This window comes from Zalophus californianus, chromosome 9 (assembly GCF_009762305.2).
Source record: "Zalophus californianus isolate mZalCal1 chromosome 9, mZalCal1.pri.v2, whole genome shotgun sequence".
Classification (NCBI taxonomy): Eukaryota; Metazoa; Chordata; class Mammalia; order Carnivora; family Otariidae; genus Zalophus; species Zalophus californianus.
The window spans coordinates 49,609,846-49,631,659 of NC_045603.1; the positions used below are offsets into that span (position 1 = coordinate 49,609,846).

General features: G+C 39.0%; 1 protein-coding gene across 11 annotated transcripts in view; it reads left to right on the forward strand.

Annotated features, from left to right (window-relative positions):
* Positions 1 to 21,814, forward strand: part of GRIP1 (glutamate receptor interacting protein 1) — a 660,679-nt gene that overhangs the window by 418,758 nt on the left and 220,107 nt on the right. For 8 of the 11 annotated variants that reach the window (XM_027593510.2, XM_027593511.2, XM_027593512.2 and 5 more), the window contains exons 1-2: positions 10,120 to 10,147; positions 11,780 to 12,079. The exons of the other annotated variants lie outside the window; for them this stretch is intronic. In XM_027593510.2, the coding sequence (XP_027449311.1) occupies positions 11,797 to 12,079 (283 nt within the window). In that variant the 5' untranslated portion in view covers positions 10,120 to 10,147; positions 11,780 to 11,796. Of the gene's footprint in view, positions 1 to 10,119; positions 10,148 to 11,779; positions 12,080 to 21,814 lie in introns of those variants that run through there. 11 annotated transcript variants of the gene reach the window in all.

The window sequence follows — 21,814 nt, forward strand, 5'->3', positions numbered from 1 at the left end:
AATACCCATCACCAGGCTAACCCATCCCCCCTTCCCCTCTAGAACCCTCAGTTTGTTTCTCAGAGTCCATCGTCTCTCATGGTTCGTCTCCCCCTCCTATTTACCCCCCTTCATTCTTCCTGTTGGGGGGAGATCTTTAAAATGTAGTAAAAAGAAACTGTTGTAGCTGGAAATAAACCGGCTTAAACCCTTATAAACGTGGGACGAGGGATGGTACAGATTTTAGAATCTGCTTCTCCTCCACTTCTAAGCTTGGAAAAAAATTACTTCCCAATCAAACACCATTTCTTCCTCAATAAAAATAACTTCTACTGATGTAAAGGACCACCTGAAAGATTTAATTCATTTGAGCAGAAAATCAGAATAGGGGCGCCTGGGTGGCTCAGTCATTGAGCGTCTGCCTTCGGTTCAGGTCATGGTCCCAGGGTCCTAGGATCGAGCCCCGCATTGGGCTCCCTGCTCGGCGGGGAGCCCGCTTCTCCCTCTCCCACTCCCCCTGCTTGTGTTCCCTCTCTCGCTGTGTCTCTCTCTGTCAAATAAATAAATAAAATCTTTAAAAAAGAAGATCGGAATAAAGCTCAAATAAAGTATCATTTTCAGCCACAAGGACACCCCACTTAGAACCTTAAGCCTCCCTGTTCCCACCATCTTTTCTGATGCTGTACTCTGTCCAGATGTGAGGATTGTGACTCCCAAGGACAGAAGTGTTCTGCTTCACTGGGGGTCCTCCTAAAGTCTGAGAGTGACTTTTCCTGGGGATCACATTGTATGCTGACAGCTCATCGTCTTTCTCCTTCCAGGACCCTTGCTGGTGATGAATCCTTGACTGAGAAGTTGTTATTAAAGAGTTGTCTCACATCATTTGAAGATGGCAATGTGATAAGGCAGATCATCAAAATCATATACATTTCAATATTTAGAATTATTATATGTGCTAATAACAAGCTCTACCAGAGTTATGACTACTCCTGTTGGGGCAATCTAATAGAGAAAAGAGAGATCAGGAAGATTTCCAGGTTATTAGGGAGGATTTCCTCTTGGGATTAAAACTGTGTGAAAATAAATACTAAAAAGCCAAAGAGACAATTTCTTTTTTGACAGTTCATGTAAAAGTATTATATTACGGAAGTATTTGAGAAGAGCAGGTTGGATTGCTCACTGAAATGCCAACAGAATCCAGGTTTTTAATACTTATTTAGTAAATAAATGCCATTCCCCGTGATCTACTGTCCGACCTAAAAACACTGTTTGTGTCTACCATTGTGTGTTAAACATCTAAGGATATAGTCATCACGTTTGCAAAGAAATGTGTTCTCTCCAATTTTGTGTGAAGCCCTGGGCCCTGTCAGTCCATCTCTATTTTTTTCTCTCCTTTTCAGAGCCTAGGATACAGTGAAATATTTCCTACCATCAGAAAAACAACAGTGCAAGCAATAATCCATTGTAACTGACAATTGGCCTTCGTGTCAGAGCTGCAATGGGAAGTGGTGGTGTCATGCTGGAAACATATGGCCTGTTTAAAGGTCTACTCACCTTGATTGTTGCCAGGCAGAAGTACAAGCCAGGCATTGTCAGATATTTAGATTTTGCAATAAAAGCCAAGTGTCTGGTTTTTTATTGGGAAATCTCACAATTTTAAAATGTTGATTCTATTGAAAAAAATAATACTGTGTTGGCTAATAAAGTTTACTTATAGTTCAAATTTGCCTGTGGTCGCCAGTTTCCAGACTGTGCATTGCATATTTTATAGCAAAAAAAAAAAAAAAAAAAGAGCAAGGGGGGAGGAAAGCTGTTTATTCATCCATTCCTTCATTTTGCACACATTCATGGAGTATCACATCATGACTGGTGCTTTGGGACTTTCAAAGATGAGTAATACAGGGTCATTGCACTCCAAGAACTCAGAGTGTAGTGGATGCCTCATCCTAGCCTGGAAAACAAAGCTGCACTCACAGTTCAATTATTCTCTGTGTTTATAGGCTTCAAATCAGCACCTACAGCTCTAATCTCTCATCTGAACTTCAGTGTATCTAATTTCCTTCAAATATGATATATCAATAAACTAGGTCTACCTGTGTCAACATCAATACATGTTCAAAGCATAATAGTGAGAGAAAAAAAGAAATAAAAATATTGCAAAAAATATGCAGAATGATTTTATGTGAATTGTTAAGGCACACAAAACAATAGTATATATTATAGGAACATCCAATTATAGGAAAAGTATAAAAAGCTCTACAGCTGAAGGATAACAACACCCAGTTGAGGATAGTGGTTGCCTCTGGGGGATGAAAGAGGAAAATGAGATGGAGATGTTGGTCTGTAGTTGCATCTGCAACACTTTATATCTTTAAAAATATCTGATGCTATTTCATAAACATTTGTTAAATCTTGATGATGGATACTAAGGCATCCCATGTTTTCTCTATCTTCCTGCTTACAATATTTTAAATAGATAATAAAAAATAAAGTAAGAATGTAAAATACCAGCACCACTAAATTAGATTTTTTTTTTTATTCCTAAAGGAATGCCTTTTCTAATCTTCACCATTGCTTTAGTGGCACTAGCCTCCCAGACTTAAAATACTTAAGATTTCCCTCTTGTTTATCCCCAGTGACTAACCCAATCTGTTAATTATGAAATCTACCTTCAAACCATCTCTTTCCATTTTTATTGCATCATTATGGCACAAACATCTTCCTTTAACATCTTACTTTCAGCATCTCCTGAATTGTCTGGCCACCACCATATTCCCCCTCTATTCCATCCTGTTGCCCTGCCGTTACCTCCTTCATCACATCTTTGCCTGCTCCCGTTGCTCACAAGTCACATTTAGCTTCTCTTGCTGGCAGTTGGGCACACCATAGTTTGGCCCCATCTCAATTTATAAAGCATGTCTCCCTTTCCCACAATTTCCAATTTCTGTCATCAACCTTCTATGTTTCTTCTTCACAAAATGCCCCTTCCTTTTCTACTTTTCCAAAACTTCTTCATACAAGTATGATTCACATTCCACCTCTTCTGTAGAACTTGTCCTATATCTCTGTTGTTACTATATTTTTGACATGGATGGTATTCACTTTGGTACTGTATGGTGCTTTTTGTTTGCAGGTTCATCTTAGGTGGAAGTTTTGCCTTGGTTGTTGTTTTTATTTTTCTTCTCCCCCCCCCCCCCCCGCCTTTCCTCAAGATCACTTCTTCTTTTCCCAAATTCTTGTAGTTGTCTTTTTCTGTCCTCCTGGGTTCAACCATTGAGAAGCAGGTTTTTGTATGACTGCTAGGGAGTCTTTTCCTATGACTGAGAGAGTTTAAATCTAGAGCCTAGTTCTGGTGCCTGGTAGCTCTGCTCCTTCCCTCCTTCGCAACCAAGTAGTGATAGCCTTGGGCAGTGGGCACAGCGTTTTCAACCTCTGCTCACTAGCAGGGATGCCTGCCCCAACTCGCTGTCTCATGTGATGACCCTATATCCATTGACATCCTGCATCCATGGGCTTTTAGTCTCCAGTCTCTCTGATTCTATGTGTACATCAGGCCACTACAATCTATCCAGTCCTGAGCCCAGTAGGCCACTCCAATTTCCACTCAGTGGTGTATATTTCAGTTCAAAGTTTGGTCCACAAAGATACCTATCTTGTTTTGAAGTGTGGCTGTGCTCTCTTAGTTTTGTTTTAAATTTTCATTGCTATGTGTTTGGTATGAGCAGGAGAAAGAATTCTCTTGGATGGGGTTTACAGTAGATCTGCCACGTTCTTACAGCAAATAGTTTCTTCCTTTAGGTCTCATGTGGGTCAACGATTTCTTGGGTTCGATATCCTCTCAGTGACATAAATGCTGACATATCAAGGCGTGTAAGAAACTGAAGAGAAGGTAATACTGGGATATAGCTTCTAGTACATCAGATTAATAAATGGAGGAACTGCTAATCCAGAGATGATAGATTGTTCACTGATTCTATTTCCCAAATGAGTATTCACATTAGGTGATACTTTTAGAAGATAGGTGGGCTGTACAAAACTGTTAAATATTCTGTGAAAATGTGAGCTGTTTGCCTTACAGGGGTACCTAAAGTTTATAAAATGCCCTGTCTTAGTAGCTTGGTGTTTGGCAAAACGGATGTTTGGAAAATTATAATAGGGTAGTAGTTAGATTGATTACATGTTAAGACTTGTGGGAAAGAGATTCATGGGGCTTTTTAATTCCCTTGTAAATTTGGAAACTCAGTGAAAATTGTATGTGGAAACTGAGAACCTGTGATCTAGAATCACTATCAAGGAACCAAGGATCCAGCTCATACGAAGAGTTGCAAAGTCATCACACATTCACCAGCCATAACTCATCTGACACAATTAATTGTGAGCACAATAAAGTTTATCCCAGAACAACCAAATTAAAACACTTCAGTGTTGGAATTTGTTTTGTTTTGTTTTGTTTTAATATTCTTTGCCTCTGGAATCTTTCAAGTGAAGCAACTAACATTTCTACTTCATAGATCAAATGAACTAGAGGTGAAAACTTGTAGCCTGTTTTATAATCCTCATCTACGCCTTTCTGCCATTTGTGAGGCATACGTGGGCCCTAAAGAAAGTCCCAAGTAAAAGTCTCTGAAGTGGAAATCTTTCATTAGATTCTAAGAGGAAAGGCTAGACTTTTCATTAGTCAAATCAGCTTTGGTCACATGAGGGAAACGCATGTGGAGAGATAAGGACATGGCACATCAGCTTGCTAGTGAGATACTTTCCCCAGGACCCCCTGTGCAAAGGCTCCACTTGTTGACTCTACTGATTGACACCTTAATACTAATTGCCCAATGCCAGTTGCTAAATCTCAAAATCATGTTTCTGTCTCCCACTATATTAGAATCTCCATGAAGGCAAAGGCATCTCTGATAGTTCTTTCTTTTTCTCCATAGCCCCCACTGTAGGGCTTACATATAGGAGTAGTGGAATAAAAATTTGTTTCTGCTCGTTTGATTTTGTATTTTAGAATTTTTTTTCATTTTTCCCAAAAGGTGGAATACTTCTTTTCCATTAAATTTAAACATGCTACCTAGAACCCCCTTTACTTCCTAGTATTTTAATTTTTCTCACAATAATTTCCAGATGCCACCACCTTTACTGAGAAAACTCTTAAAATACAGAGTGCATTATAGTAGGAAATGGATCTGGGCGGCCCCGTGTGCTCCCTTCCTGATTCTAATATTTTTTTCCTTAATAAAAACAATGTATTCAGAGGTGATGGATGATATTCTTTAGTATAGAAAGCATGAGTAAAAACTCTCCTTTCCTCCTCTTTACAATTATATCCATAGAGATTTCCACCAAACAAAGGAATTTTTTCCTCATTACCCAATATAGTAAAATTCCACTGAACATGTCGCCCATGTGCCGGTGAGTGGTTACAGGCCTATAGATATAATCTTAATGTGCTTGTTTGCTGTTTTACCCAATTAGTCATGGCGTATTAAAGTGAATAAAATCTTTTAAAGTCTTTTGGCAGCTATTTTTGCTGAAGCGCTCACATGCACATTAGAAGAACAATAATTTGGAAATAAAGAGAAATTGAATATGTTTTGGGCAGAAAAAAAAAAAAAAAAACACTTAATGACATAGAAAAGCAGTCCCTAGAGCAGAACACAGTAACTCTTAAAGCTTAAGATTTAGGAAATAATTTAAATTTTGCTGACGCCTCTCCTCCAGCCTCAGGCTTCCTGGGCTCTACAGAAGATTCTAGGATGTGGAATGAATCAAGTATTGATCCTGCTTTAGGATAATCCTTTTATCTATGGAATGTGAATTTAAGGAGATTAATGGATACAATGAATGAAATTCTAGGTTTCTTATTTTGGTGCTTGGTATTCCAAAGTTGCTACACCACCGCTTGACTGGACAGGGTAGAATCCCCTAAAATCACAAAATATATGCGTCCCAATGGGAAATGAATGTTCTGGCGGGAGGACCTATCACACATAGGTAATATATACTGACATACACCAGGCAATCATAATAATAACAGCAAACTACATTTACTGAACACTTTCATGTATACTGGGCATTTTCTAAGTGTTACCCATATTATTGCCTTACATCTGGGCTGTGAGTTGGTTATTATTACCATTTTAGAGATGAGGAAGTTTAGGGACAAAGAAGTTAAGTAGTTTGCCCAAAGTCATGCTGCTGGTTGTGAAACTGGTCAGTGTGGTACCAGAGCCGACCTCTACTCTGTTACCTTTCTACACTTACAATAAATATTTATTCCTTACGTGTGTATATAGGCATTGCTAGTTGGGTTTGTAAAAGAATATGACACAACACTGCAATAAGCTATTAATCTAAAATATTACGTACCCCAGGGACCCTGGTGGCTCAGTTGGTTTAGGGTCTGACTGTTGATTTTGGCTCAGGTCACGATCTCAGTGTTGTGAGATTGAGCCCCGCATTGGGCTCCACGCTCAGCAGGGAGTCTGCTTGAGATTCTCTCTCTCTTTTTCCCTCTGCCCCTCCCCCTCTCATAAATAAATAAATCTTAAAAAATAAATAAAAAAATACATTACATACCCCAAACTACAGAACACAAGGGTAGAACCAGTTTATGTTACTGCCCATTGCATACCATGTACCAAATTACTAGCAAACAAACCCAAAGAGAATATTTTTGATCTGTAAAGTCCTATGTGTTTCAAACACTGGTTTCTCCTCTAATTCTTTCTCAGTAATTAAGAATCAGCCTGTGGTTTAAAATCTGAATAGTTAATAATTGTGACCATATGTGTAAGCTATCCTTCAAAGGTATTACAGGAACAAGGTATTGTCACAATGTCTGGTGATTAAAGTAATGTGTGAAGTATTTCCATTAGGCCCTTTGTAGTGAGAAACTTTAAGTTGCATTGCAGTGACTATATTCTACTAAAATTCAAATTCTGAAACATAGTGTGTTTACAGCTTGATCTCTGAGGGCTCCAAACTTTATCAGAATCAGACTGACAACAGAGAAGATAATCTCTCTTTAGTAAAATATGTTTTATTTGCTTACTAAATTTCTTGGACAAAGCCCATAAGATTAAGGAATATTTCTGCCCTGATGCCTCTTGTCTCCCTCAAGCATCCTGAGATATAGCTGGCATAGATGGACTCTGGCTGGTAAGGTATCACATTGGCCAGATGACGCAGGTAGACTTTCAAAAGCATTAGTCCATCTATGACCTAAGCTGGGGTACAGAATTCTGGTTGCTGCCTAGGTGGGGTGGGATACTCTCACTTGGATTTGGAGTTAACCACTAGCTTCAGAGGGAAGGAGTGGCCAGGAAGGTCTGTGCTTATTTTACTCAGCAGTTCTTGGGGGAAGACAGGCAGATGGTGGACATAGGGATGTGATGGAAAGAATATGAGCTTTGAGGCTTTAAGTCTCAGATCTATTACTCACTAGATTTATTTCCTGAGAGCACTCTAAAAGCTCTCTGTGGCTCAGTTTTCCTTTTCTGTAAAATAGCTATAATACCTGGCGCTGAAGCTCACCACTTTGGCTGTACAGTAGAGAATATAGTATTTCCGTCCTCTCTCACTACTTGACAACAGAAGAAAATCAGATCTGTTCCTCCATCTATGCATGCATGGGGTTTTTTTCTATTTCACTATCTTTGATTATGTTGTTCCTTCTTCCTGGAATGTCTGTTTTCCTCATTTCTTCATGTGTCTGAATCCTACCTCTTTTGCAAGTCCTAGTTTAAATATACTGTCTAAAACGAAACTTTCTCCAGTTCCATCAAACAGAAGTAATTTCTCTCTTCTCTGTGTTCCCGCCACCCTTGGGGGTGCTCGATGGCCCTAGCGTGCCCTTTCTTGGGTTGCACTCATTTATATGCTGCTTTTATCTTTCCTACTGGACTATAAGCTTCTTGTGAGGGAAATAAAGTCTAGTCCATCACTGTATCCCTATGCAGTGCTTAGCATGCTTCCTTGTGCATTGGCAGTCAATAATCGTGTGTTTAATTGAATTGAATGAGAGAGGGAAACTGAACTTTGTGCAATTCTCTGAACCTTTCTCCCTGCCAGGATTGAGGGACTCCGCTTCTTTGACTAAGTCTGATATAACCTGAAGTGATAAGGAAGACAGAGCTAATGATTTTCTCTAGTCCTACTTAAAATCCTCTATATTCTTCAGGAATCTGTTGCCTCCTAGTAGATGCATGTACTCTGAGGTTTTATAGATTGGATACATTTTTAAAAATGCTATCAAAGAGATTGGGGCTGGACCAACTTCAAACATGAAATTGCCAGGGGAAATATCCAGACAATCTGCATTTTATTTGATGTATGGTTAGGAAATTATTGATTTTTTTTTCTTCTCTTAGTTATTGGATATGGTCATCTTGCTTTTAAACTACAAGAGTATTCATTCCTTTCTTTGCTTAGCCCCTATGAGTAAAAAAAGAGATGAAAAACCAAGAGAATGAATTTGCACATTGCCGTGTGTATGATAAAATGGAAGCCACAAAATAAACTTAAGTTTATAAATAGTGTTCATTTACCAAGACTATCAACATGTCTTATACATTGATTTTTCCCTCTATATTGTTTTAGAAATATGTAATTATCAAGTTTCCTTTATAGTGTTATTCATGCAATTGGGTGATATAGAAAACGCCTTTAAATTTCTAGTTAAAACTGGACTTCGAGCTGTAGGTGCACATAGGACAGTCTGGTGCTAAAGGTTTGCTGTAAGTGAACCTCAAAATTATTGCCACCATGGGTGATAATCTCACCAGCTCCCTCATCAACTTCTTGCTCTGTGCATTCAACCCTTCTCTCATTAAATCCTTGACTTAATACAGTATCCTATATGCCTATTTTGTTTCTTCTCAGCAGCTACTAATAAACCCAAAGGACTTGATCTTTCTGAACATTTTCATTGCTGCAGGAATCACACTGGAATGCTTTATATATAGCAAAAGGAACATTTTGACTGAAATTCAATTCAACTCGAGCAACTGCAATGGGCTGTAAAGCTTGGGATATCTATCCATTCCTTATTTTGTTGAACTTAGTGAGGAATAAGACACATACCCAGCTATCATGTAGTTCAAACTACGATCAGTATGAATAGGGTGAGGCAAAGCACCTAAGGATGAGGAAAGGAAAAACATTAACACTTACTGCACCATATCTTCTCAGGGATGATATTCAACACATTTAATCATCTGTATGGCCAGGCACTGGCCAGACAGCAGGGACATCAGCCATAGCTGGAGCAGAGTCCTAAAGAGCCAGATAGTACCCCTTAAGTTGTTGGATTATGGGAAGGTCTGAGGGCTCCTGGGTGAGGTGGGTTGGGGCTGGGGTAGGAAAAAGGCACTGGTACAGGAGCTATTTGTGTGTGTGAGGGGGGTACATCTGAAGGGCAGCAGCTTTTACCTGCTGTTTTGAAAGTATTTCAATATTTTACCCCTGATGTGACCATTCTGGTAGAAAGTGGCAGAAGATCAAACACAGCCACTCTATGAGCTAAGTATTATTAAGCAGAATTTAAAAATGAAGAAATCACATATTAGGGAGAGGATAGAGGCATAGACCTAGTAAAAGATAGAACTGACTTTCACCTACTTCTTCCTTAGTTCTAAAGCCCATTGTCTGTTTTAGTAACTAATTCATACGACAAATCTAGAGAAGGAGAAGGAGGAGGAAGATGACCATGATCATGACTTACAAAGAAAGTGCCCTTTGAGCTGAGCCTTTCAAATATCAAAAGGTATTTTCTCATCATATTTCCAAGAGTATGTGATGCCAGGTCAGTCTGTTTCATTCCTAGTAAGAATCTTCTGTTCTTTTCCTAGTTAGCCTTCTTTCCCTTCCTTTCTTGCACATCTAGCACTTCCTTTAGATAAAAAGTCTTAATCTAGGGTTCAGATGCAGGGAGGGACCGTGAATGAACTTCCAGAATCTTAGAACCCGTTGCATTTGTGTCTGCCATTGTGCCTTTTCGTGGGAAGATGATCCATAGTTTTCTTCAGGTTCTGAGGCCTCTGTATAACTCCGTTACATTTAGAGGAAACTAAATAATATTCCACAGATGGAAATTTTAGGCATTATGATGTCATGTAATGTAACATTCTGAAAATACAACATATCCACTTGAATTTCAAAGGACTGAAAAGTGAGTACTCTCTCTTTGGCATTACTTCTATATTGTTATCAAATAAATGGCATTTCCCCTTGCACATACCAGTGAATGCCCTTAAACCTTTTAGGGACATGAGACACCACGGAACTCAGGCACCCAACCTTGGCAGAAAATTCTGGCCGTTAACCTGTGGCTGATGTTTAGAGATCACAGGTCACACCGGCAGTTCCAGCAGACACGAGACAGTGGGGCTGGTGGTCTAGTGCAGTGGTTAAGTTCAAGCTCAGATCCAACCGCTGGAGTTCAACCTAGGCTATTGCTTCCCTGCTCTGTACCTTCGGAAAAGTTACTTAATCTCCTTGTGCCAACCATATGCTTATCTTGAAAATGAGAGTACTGATAGCACCTAGTTTTTACAGTGGGTATTGGAGAGGAAGAGATTGATACCAGGTGGGACTACAAAGGCTCATGGTAGCTGAGCTCTGGCACCAAGGCCAGAGTGCCGGAAGGTCAGAGCACCCAGTGTCCCCTACTAAGTCTACGCCTTTCAGCACTCACTTCATCTTGCTTCCTAGTCTCTGACATCATTTTTTTTTTGATGGCTTCCCAGGGGAATTCTACCAAACATTTATTTTTTTTTCTTTAAATATTTTTATTGTTATGTTAATCACCATACATTACATCATTAGTTCTTGATGTCGTGTTCCATGATTCACTGTTTGTGCATAACACGCAGTGCTCCACGCAGAACGTGCCCTCTTTAATACCCATCACCAGGCTAACCCATCCCCCCACCCCCTCCCCTCTAGAACCTTCAGTTTGTTTTTCAGAGTCCATAGTCTCTCATGGTTCGTCTCCCCCTCCAGTTTCCCCCCCTTCATTCTTCCCCTCCTATTATCTTCTTCTTTTTCTTTTTTTCTTAACATATATTGCATTATTTGTTTCAGAGGTACAGATCTGTGATTCAACAGTCTTGCACAATTCACAGTGCTCACCGTAGCACATACCCTCCCCAATGTCTATCACCCAGCCACCCCATCCCTCCCACCCCACCCCCACTCCAGCAACCCTCAGTTTGTTTCCTGAGGTTAAGAATTCCTCATATCAGTGAGGTCATATGATACATGTCTTTCTCTGATTGACTTCTTTCACTCAGCATAACACCCTCCAGTTCCATCCACGTCTGACATCATTTTTGTGCCCGGGTCCTCTATTCCTGTTTTCTTGTCTTTGTTCATGGCTTCCCCTGTCCCATCAATGGAGTGGGAACGGGTCTAGGGAATAAAAACTATGAAATGATTCTGGAGGCTTGTCCTGTGTTAATGTAGCAAATAAAAACATCTCAAGACTCCACAATTACTCATCCAATCCAGAAAACTAAAACCAAAGGAAAGTAACACCTCTATTTTATGCTTTACCTGACAAGGCTCATATTCTGGTTCCCTAATATGTTTCTAAAGTACAGCTTATACTCCTGGTCATGTCAGTAAAACTGTTAATCAGTGAACATTGCTTGAGAGCTCAATATACATAAAGCATAAAAAGGGAAAAAAGCAATTGCATTTGTAAGAAAATAAATACACATGATGCAAAGAGTAGCAAGGATTCTGTATCGTCACCCATTCCTATTTAACTGAAATCTTGTCTGTCTTTTTCTGTGTTTAGAGTTTTTTGAAAGATGAATGGACATTGCAGCCCAGTTTGAGAAAGTCATGGCAAAGTCAGTTAAGAAACATCACTTTAGCACTTCTGAACCTTCTCTTCCAGCAACTTTAGTCTTCAAGAGCATCTCCTTTAATATTGATGGTTCCATCCAGTATAAAGAAAAGCCATATTTCTCTGCCTCCGAAGCCCTAGATGCTTACATTGACGATTTTTATTTAAGCTGTAAGCTGCCTGATACTAATGATACAAAGGTTAACCTGGATCAGAGCCCTCTCGAATTTCTTGCTAAACTAAACAGTGGTAAGCTTTCATTATTCTCTGAGTTCAATTTTCAATTATCTATAGAAAGCTGATGCTTTGAGAAGATCTATGATCTAAAAGATTTTTTCTTGGAAAATAATTATCTTACATTTTGTGAATCGTTTTATAAGATTGTTATATCATTTTAAGTTTCCAAAACTTTTTCAGCAGTGGATCCCTTTGAATTAAGAATTAGTTACAGAAAACACACCCCAGCCTTGATTTCAGAGTGGAGAAGCTCTGGTCTTGGCCATAAAGCCTTGGACTGTATGACTAAAAGTGTTACAAAGTCCCTTAAATTCTCCAAAATGAGAATAACAGTAGTAACACCTCACACGGTTATTGTGGGAACTAAATGTACGTGAAATGCTCTGTAAATGGTCATGACTGTAGGGTCCTCAGGTTCTCTCTGTAGCACAATGAACACTATAATGGAGGTAAGTGACTTGAGGTCTGGCTCCCATTCTGCTAATGAGTTGAGATATGAAAAGAGTCACTTACTCTCCCTGGGCTTTAGTTTCTTTCTCAATAAGATCAAGAGACTGCAATTTATGAGCTCCATAATTTTAAAATTCTGCATTATGTAGATTACAGAAAAATAAAATTGTTCAACTCAAGTATTTCTCATTTAAAAAGTCTTATTTGTAGAAGGTGGAAAAAAAAGTACCACCAGAAAGCAAAACCGGGCATGAATCTGCATTTGTGACTGACTGACCGGGAAACCCTTGGGGAATATCCCCTCCTCTGATAGTAACTTCTCTTATCTGATAAGTAGGAATAATAATACTGATACTAATAGTAAGAATGCCTGTTCCTTCACTAAACATAGGAAGCTATACATTACCAAAGTCAGGTGGCATGTATTGTTACTGATTTGAATTATTATGAAATTTGAATTATTATGAAAACAACATTCACCATATTAATGCATGCTGTGCTTGATAGGCAAAGTTAGAGTACATCAAACAGCTTTTTATTGTCTCATAAGTGAAAAAACAACGTGGCATGTTTTAAGTATTTTTATTTATTTATTTTGGGGAGAGAGAGAGAGAAGCAGACTCCCCGCTGAGCAGGGAGCCCAATATGGGACTTGATCCCAGGACGCTGGGATCATGACCGGAGCCCAAGGCAGACGCTTAACGACTGAGCCACCCAGGTGCCCCAAACTATGATTCTTTAACCTCAGTTGTATTATAGAATATTTGACATGGTTTCATCAATGGGCAAGCATGATAATGGGGATTGAGTGTGAAAGTGTGGTTCAAGTGTCTAGATCGAAGTGCAAAATATACTGTAATTTAGTCAGTAAGACTGCTGGCTTTTCTGACAAGGATTTTCATCCTTTTTAGAAGGTTCAGTGTAGAAAGTCTTTCTGTGTCTGTTTTTCTCCTTGGATCCAGAAAAGAGACTACAGCTGGCACTTGCTAATGACTTGGAATGTGATACAGGCACTTCCTCTTTCCTGCACCCTCTTGAGTTACTCACTCCACCCTCAGTAGTATTCTTGACACTTCTTTGTAGAGGGAAATAGAGGGGTTTTTTTCTGATTATAAAAGTCGTTATGGCAATAAAATTTCAGAAAACACAGGAGAAAACAGAAATCAATTATAATCTCAATGGAGAAAACTGTCATTGGTTCTATATAAACGTCCCCCCCTTTTTTTTCAATGCAAATACCTATGATAGAATCATACTATCCATTCTGTTCCATAATCTTGTTTATTCACTTATCATTAAGTTGCGAATATCTTTTCATGTCATTAAAATAGTTCTGTATCTTTACATTAAATGGCTCTACAGTACTTCATTGTCTCTGTCAGGACATGTTAGTTGTCACTAATATCTGTTCAAAATATTGCAATTGCCATCATTGTACATACATGTTTGGGTAGCTGTCCAGTTATTTCCTTAGGATAAATTTCTAGGCGTGGGGTTTCTGGATCAAACAACATGCACATTTTTAAGGGTTTGATTTATACTATTAAACTGTCTTCCAGAAAGTACATACCAATTTTATATTCTCTCCGAGGGCGTGGGAGTGCCCTTGTTCGCCTATAATCTCATTGTCCAGGACTATTATCTTTTTACATCCTTGCCAATCTGCTGGGTAAAACTTAGTGTCTGTGTTTACTGAGCATTTGCTTTTCTCCTTTTGTGAACTGCCTAGCATTGGTTTTCCCCTGTTTTTATTTTGTACATTTAAATCTTTACTTCATGTAGAATTTATTTTGTTGTGAGGTACGGTTAAAGCTTAATTCGTTTTTAAAACAATTCCACTTGCCACTTTATCATGACGTAAATTCCCATATATTTCTTGACTCTTTGTTCCAATCACCTGTCTGTACCATTTCTGCACTATTATCACTCTATTGTAATGACAGTAGTTTTACAGTCAATTTCATGTCTTGGCTAGGACAGAGGTTGGAGAGCTTAGAAGGAGTCATGTCTATTCTCATTCATTTATTCTTCCAAATGGACTTGAAAATTATTCTAAACAATCTCCAAATGTTGGTCTTTGGATTACATAGACTAAATTTCGAACTGCCCTCCAGCCTGTCCTCCACCCTGCAGCGGAAGGATCTTTATGAACCACAGATCTGCTTCTGTCATTTGTATGCTGCAGGTTCTGTAATCGCCGCCCCCCAACACTAGCCTAAAAATAAAGCTTAACATCCCTAATATGTTCTCAAGGCTAGTGGTGATCTGGCTCCTATTTAACAGCCTAGCCTCCGTTTCTCTTCTCTGCTGCTACTGTGCACACACATGTGCCCCTCCAGTGGGGTTCTTGTTCTGGTTGTCTGGAGCTGCCTCTAGCCCATGGGGTATACGTGTTGCCTCTCTACTTTTCATATGTTGTTCTCTCAATCTGGAGTTCTCTCCTCCCCATCCCCCTTTTTTCTGGTAAACTCTTCTTTTGGCCTCAATTTAGATGTCACTTCCCTCTCTCTTCCCACAAAGTCCAGTTTATCCGCTCCCATTGTGCCTTCCCTTAGCACCTGTAAAGTCCCCTAGGATGCCATTTAACATTGTATTGTTAAGAACCTGTTCACCAGTTTGTTCTTCCACTGCACTGATAGGGCCATCTAAGTCTATGTCTTATTTACTATTGTAGTTACCCTTGTACCTTGGCACTGAGGGTCACAGTCCATTCTTATGGAAGAACGAAGGGAGCGTTGCTGCTACAGTCATATTGTGTATGTCTGTGACTCTTTTTGTTTTCATTCTAGGCTACTCATTCAATTGACAGCATGGCTGTTACAGAAACAATTGCCCTCCTCTGCATCTTTTTTTATTGTTAATCTAGTTTATGATTTGCTTGCTTCTTTCCCTTTCTCGCTGGACCAACATGAGCATGTTCTACACAATGCCAGGGTTGATAACACCAAGAACTTTACAAGATACATCCAAAAAGAGAAAGAGGTGGCCCATAATGTCAACACCCTTGGGGATCCTTTCACTTCTTTACAAAATTCTCAGCTGATGATTTCTTTGGGTCAGCTTCTCAGAGACCGATGCCCAGTGCTTCTTCACTTGACTGGACTCCTTTAGGCTCATCGCTCAGACTCACCCCAGATGCTACACCGTTTTTGCAGAGCCCACAGCAGCTGTTGTTCCTGAGCAGTGGTAGCACCTGTGTGGACCTTCGCACCCACCACAGGTGGTTGCCTGTGTCTGTTTCTGTGAGTTCTGTGAGGCACCAGCCCTGCTTCGTTATTCCTGTTTCTGCAGAGCCTGGCATGGGTAAAGGAACTGAGCTAGACTCACAAATAACCCTAAAGAATGACTGCTTTGATGTGTCAAATAAAGCTGTACTTATCTAAGATGAGGGGAAAATGTGAGTCTTACCTGCTGTGTGTTCTTACACTCAGCCCCCTCTGGCATATCTTAGGCATTGCGCTCAAATTTGGAGGATCCTCTAAAAAAGTTATTGACACTCTTTGCTTTGGATTTTTTTTCACTAACTCACTGTAATGTTTCTTCTGTTCTTGTTCTGTAAGGAACTTCTCCCCCCACTGGGGTTTACAGACTATTTCCAGGCACTCTTTTGTCTGTTTTTGCCTTGAAATTCAAGTGATTTTTCTTGGCATGGAAAATGTGCTTTGGGAGAACCAGAGAGGAGATTCTCTTGAAAGATTATGGCAAAACCCTGTATGGCTTTAACTTGAAACGTCAATCCCTTGAATACCCCTCTTTTCATTTTTATGCTCATATGTGGAGAAAATGATCCAGCAATGCTGTAACAGCCTATTTTGTGGATGAGAGAGTTGTTCTTCTTTCACAGTAATGAAAAATCATAACTATTGATTTGAAGGTGGACTGATCTGGAAAACGAACTAGAGTTTCAATGGACCTGAGAAAGAAAGAAGTCATATTTATACCACTGCCCAAAGCAACTTTGAGAGACATTACCTGAGACTTCTATACTGCCTTGGAATACCTTTGGGGCGTTTTGCCGTGTATTCTCTTTGTAGTTTTTCAGATAGAAAAACAAGAAATCTGTTTTAAAGTCATCTTGTTATTCTAAGGGTGGCAAATTTATTTTTCAATCTATGCTTGTCTGATGTTGAATTAACGAACAACATGCAATTATCTAGTGCCAAATATGTGCTAAGTAACGTCTTTGTAATTAGGAGTGTAGAATCATGCACAATCTCTGTTCTGAATAACCACGGTCCCTATCTTTGACAACCTCACAGTTTGCAAATAAATGTAGCACCAACAATTGTAGCACAGTGCGGTGTAGTATAATTGCTCAGATGGGAATATGCATGAGGTCTGGGAGCAAAAGGATGTGTATTTAAAGCAGATTGGAGGACTGGAAAAGGCTCCCAGAGAAAATGACCCTTCAATTAAATTTTGAAGGCCAGGGTAGAAGATAGCAGACCAAAAGGAAAAAGAAGGAGAGCATTCTAGAGACAGGCATGAGTATGTGGAAAGGCACGTCATGCATTCAAGAGGTTACTGGTAGTTCAGGATGGATAGAAAGAAGACCATCGTTTTATTTCTATTTCTTTCAAGTTTGTCTCAGCTTCAGTTTTAATTCTAGTAGTGTAACTGTGCTTTTGTACTAAAGTCATCCAGCTCCTTGTATGTGACATGAGAAAAGAGATTTCACTCATTCTCATGTGTGGCCGTTTTTAATAGAAAAATAGCAATGAGGATATTTGACGCAGATGTCTTCTACAACTTGTACCTCTGAAATCTTTTATTTTCATACTACAAAAAGCAAATTTTGTGAATGAAATAAAAGTTTGATCACAGTTCAAGTGGACATTTTATGCTGGATTATTTATCAGTCTTTTCTATGGTTCTTTCTAACTCCTAGAACATTTAATCTCTTCACAGCCTCACTCATTCTTCTCATTCCCTCTAGCACCTCACTCCTACCTCCAGCCATAATAAAAACAAAAATAAAACACCATATGCTTTCCTATGGACAATGACATAGGTCCTGACATAATGCCTGCCTGGAAAGTCATTTTCCACTTACTAGCCAATCCCTGTGGGTCCCCCTCAGTGTGAGCTCCACTGCTACTACTACACTGTGGTTGGTCCCTTGGCCCCGGTGTTCTGCCCCGCCGGTGTACCCTGTCCATTGTGCTGTTTCATGCTGTGTGATCTCACTAGCACCATTCCCTCATCCTGAAATACCCTCGCTCCCCAGCACACGCACCTTCTTCATATCTGACTCCTACTCACCCTTCAAAACCCACCTCAAACTCAGCTCTGCCAGAAGGTCTTCCTAATCCTTTTCTGCCCAGATGCCTTGCCTCTGTGTTCCTGCCCCCACCCCATGGCACCTGAGTGTACTTAATAGTAATAAGCTGTGCTATTAGTATAGTATAATACTAATACCTAACATTTATTAGTATGTGTGTATGTATATTTGCTGCTAATAGTAATGCCTATATTTATTAAGCTCTTGTTATCTGTCAGGAACTATTAAATGTTTTATATGCATTATGTTATTTAATTCTCCATACTATGAGATGATATCCTCATTTTTCAACAATGCTAAGACAAGAGAGAGGTTATATAAGATGCCCAAGGGCACAGGGCTGTAAGTATTGCCTCTGGATTTATACCCAGGCTCTCTCATTCCAAAGCTCCCACTCTGGGCCGACACTGCGCCACATACATTTTACATGTGCCATCAATAAAGCTACAGGATATAAGGCTGAGACAAAAAGAAAAGAGAAAAAAAGAAATCCTAAGACTCTTCTTAGACATGATGATCTGAATTTTAAAGAAGGACCAAAATTGACAAACTTGGTTCCATATTTTATTTCCACGATTCCTCTTAGTAACTAATTAATGAGCAGGAACATGACCAAAAAGATAGGAAAAGCCCTTAAATAGGAGAGGGAAGAGAAGAGTCTGGCTGATTACTTCCTGACTTGTTTTTGCTGTCATTTTTTTTTCTAATTGTTTTTTATAATAGTTGACACACAATGTTATATTAGTTTCATGTACACAACATAGTGATCTAACAATTCTATACATTACACAGCGAGATGTGTCCAGTTGCCATCTGACACCATACATAGTTATTACAATTTATTGACTATATTCCCTATGCTGTGCATTTCATCCTGTGACTTATTTATACCTGGAAATTTGTACCTCTTAATCCCCTCCTCCTATTTGCTGTCATTTTAAAAAAAAACTATTTTTAAGGCAGTCGTAAAGAAATAGTATAATGGCCAAAGTACTGTACTTTGAGTAAGAACTGGTTTTGAATTGCAACACTCTCACTTATCCGCACCATAACCCTGAGCAAATTCTTTAATCTCTCTGTCTCTTTCTTCATATATAAAATGGGAAAAGTAATTCCTACCTAGGATGATATATTGAGGATTAAATAAAATGGTAAATGTGAATGCACCTGAAACAGTTATGTGTCACATTGTCAGTGCCCCCCGAATAATTTATTTGCCCTGGCGGGATAAAATGTAAAATACAGCATTTCTCAGTGGTTTCAACATTCTTTTATTTAACTCTTTGCACTCATTCTTCTCATTCCCTCTAACACCTCACTCCTACCTCCAGCCATAATAAAAACAAAAATAAAACACCATATGCTTTCATATGGACAATGACATTCTCACCCCGAAGGGGGAAAGTTACTTTTGGCGATTGTGTATATAAGCTTGTGGCATATCTCTAAGTGGCCCTTGGACTTTACAAATATGATGTGGAGTCTTGGTTGACAACATACAGGAGATTTTTTTTTTTTTTTTTTTTTTTACTGTTCACAGTGCATTTGGTAGATTGTGCAGCACTTCTGGTAAAATTGTGATTTATGTAGCCAACTCTTTTAGGCAGTTCAAGTAATTTATTAAATCAGAATTTTGCTTGCTTTGTTATCTGTCCCAGTTATGCCCTGAAAGTTGAAGTTTTATACGCTATTTATTTATGACCTTCCATTTCTCTCTCTCCTACATTATCATATGATAGACACTTGTGCTGGGAACTTGTATATAATGGGCCTACACAGGGCCAGGGGGGCTGTGAGATCAGTAGTGGATTCCATGGTCTTAACGGAAAATTTGGTCCCAGGATGCTCAGTTTTTTAATGGATAAAATGAAAAGTTGAGATCTTTAAACTGAATACAATTACTTTAACTCTTTATTGTCTTTCATAAATTAAAAAAAAAGCATAAGAACCTAACAAAGGGAGAGAGATAAAATTATCAAAAATTTTGGACCAATATGAATCAAATGTAGTTAAGCTATATGCCTTTGGTATTGCATATTGTCATTAATTTCATTTGGTTTTTAAAAAGATTTTATTTATGTATTTATTTGGGAGAGAGAGAGAACACAAGCAGGGGGAGGCACAGAGAGAGAGGGAGAAGCAGATTCCCTGCTCAGTGGGGAGCCCAGCACGGGGCCCGCCAGATCCCGGGACCCTGAGATCATGACCTGAGCTGAAGTCAGGTGCTTAACCGACTGAGCCACCCAGGCGCCCCTCATTTATTTGTTTATAAATTAACAATTGTTGTTAAATTGTTAATAAATATTCTATATATGTAAAACAATATATGCAGAATGGAAAGACATGTTTTAAGGAATAGTGAGACATCCACATACCTACCACCCAGTTTAAAATATAGAATATTGATGACCATGTGAAGCCCTTGTCCTCCCCTCAAGGATGTCATTGTTCTTTATCTCCCCAGAAGTAATACCATCCTGTGTTTTTCAGTTTATTATTCAGCTATTTTTCTTTATAGTTTCTATTCTCCTTTCAGTGTATATTTTGGCTGTTTGCAGATTTTGCTAATACAAAAGCTGTCCCAGTTAACTTCCACGCACTTAATCTTCTGTTGCACAAATGCTCGAGCTTCTCTGGAGTGCACACCATGCAGTGGAGTTGCTGGGTTATGAGTGTACACCTCTTCAGGTTGGCTAGACCAGACCAGACTATCCCCACATACACTCCTGTCAGCAGCATGGGAGCTCCCATTTCTCCATTATTATTTAGTCTGCTTGGGCTTCCATACCATAGACTGGGTGACTTAACAGAAATTTATTTCCTCACTGTTCTAGAGACTGTGAAGTCCAAGACCAGGGTTCAGTTTCTGGGGAGAGCTCTTTTCCTGGCTTGTAGACGGCTGCCTTCCTGCCGTGTCCTTACTTGTGGAGAGGGAGGGAGCAAGCTCTCTGGCATCTCTTCCTTTTTACAAGGGCATAAGTTTGATAGGATCAGGACTCCAACCTTATGACCTCATTTAACTTAAATCAACTCCTGAAAGGCCTTGTCTCCCATACAATCACATGGTGGGGGGAGGGGAGGGTCAGAGCTTCAGTATATGAATTTTGTGGGGACACAATTCAGTCCATCGTAATTCTAAATACTTGATATTTTCAGAAGTTTGGGGGTTTCTGTTTTGTGTTGTGTTTTGTCAATTAGTGGGTATAAATTATATCTCCTTGTGGCTTCTTTCTTTTTCTATTGTGGCAAACCATATGTAACATAAAATTTACTATTTAACCATTTTAAGTGTACGGTTCAGTGATATTAAGTACATTCTTATCATAGTGCAGCTTATCACCATAATCCATTCCCAGAACTTTTTCATCTTCTCAAAATGAAACTTCACACCAATTAAACAATGCCCCTTCATCCTTACTTCTTGCCAGCCCCTGGCAACCACCATTGTACTTTCTGTCTATGAATCTGACTACTCTTTGTACCTCATATAAGTGAAACCGTACAGTATTTGTCTTTTCATGCCTGGCTTATTTCACCTAACATAAATGCCTTTAAGTTTCATCCATGTGATACCATCTGTCAGAACTTCCTTCCTTTTAAAATCTGAATAATATTCCATTGTAAGTATTCCATTTGTAAACAAAACACATTTTGTTTATCCACTCATTTGTTGATGGATGCTTGGGTTGCTGTCACCTTTTGGCTATTTGTAAATAATGCTGCAATGAACATGGATTTACAAACAAATATACAAATATCGGTGTACTGTTTGAGTCCTGGCTTTCAATTCTTTTGAGTATATGTCACTGTGGTTTTTAATTTTTGTTTCCCTGATTACTGAAGAGGCTGAATATCAATCTTATTTTCATTGGTCATTATTGGTCATTATTAGCCATTTGTGTTTGCTTTTCTTTAAAATATACATTCATATCTTTTATCATTTTTAAATCTAATGCATAATTTGGATTTATATTTCCTTTTTGATTTTTAGGACTTATTTGTATATTCTGGATACT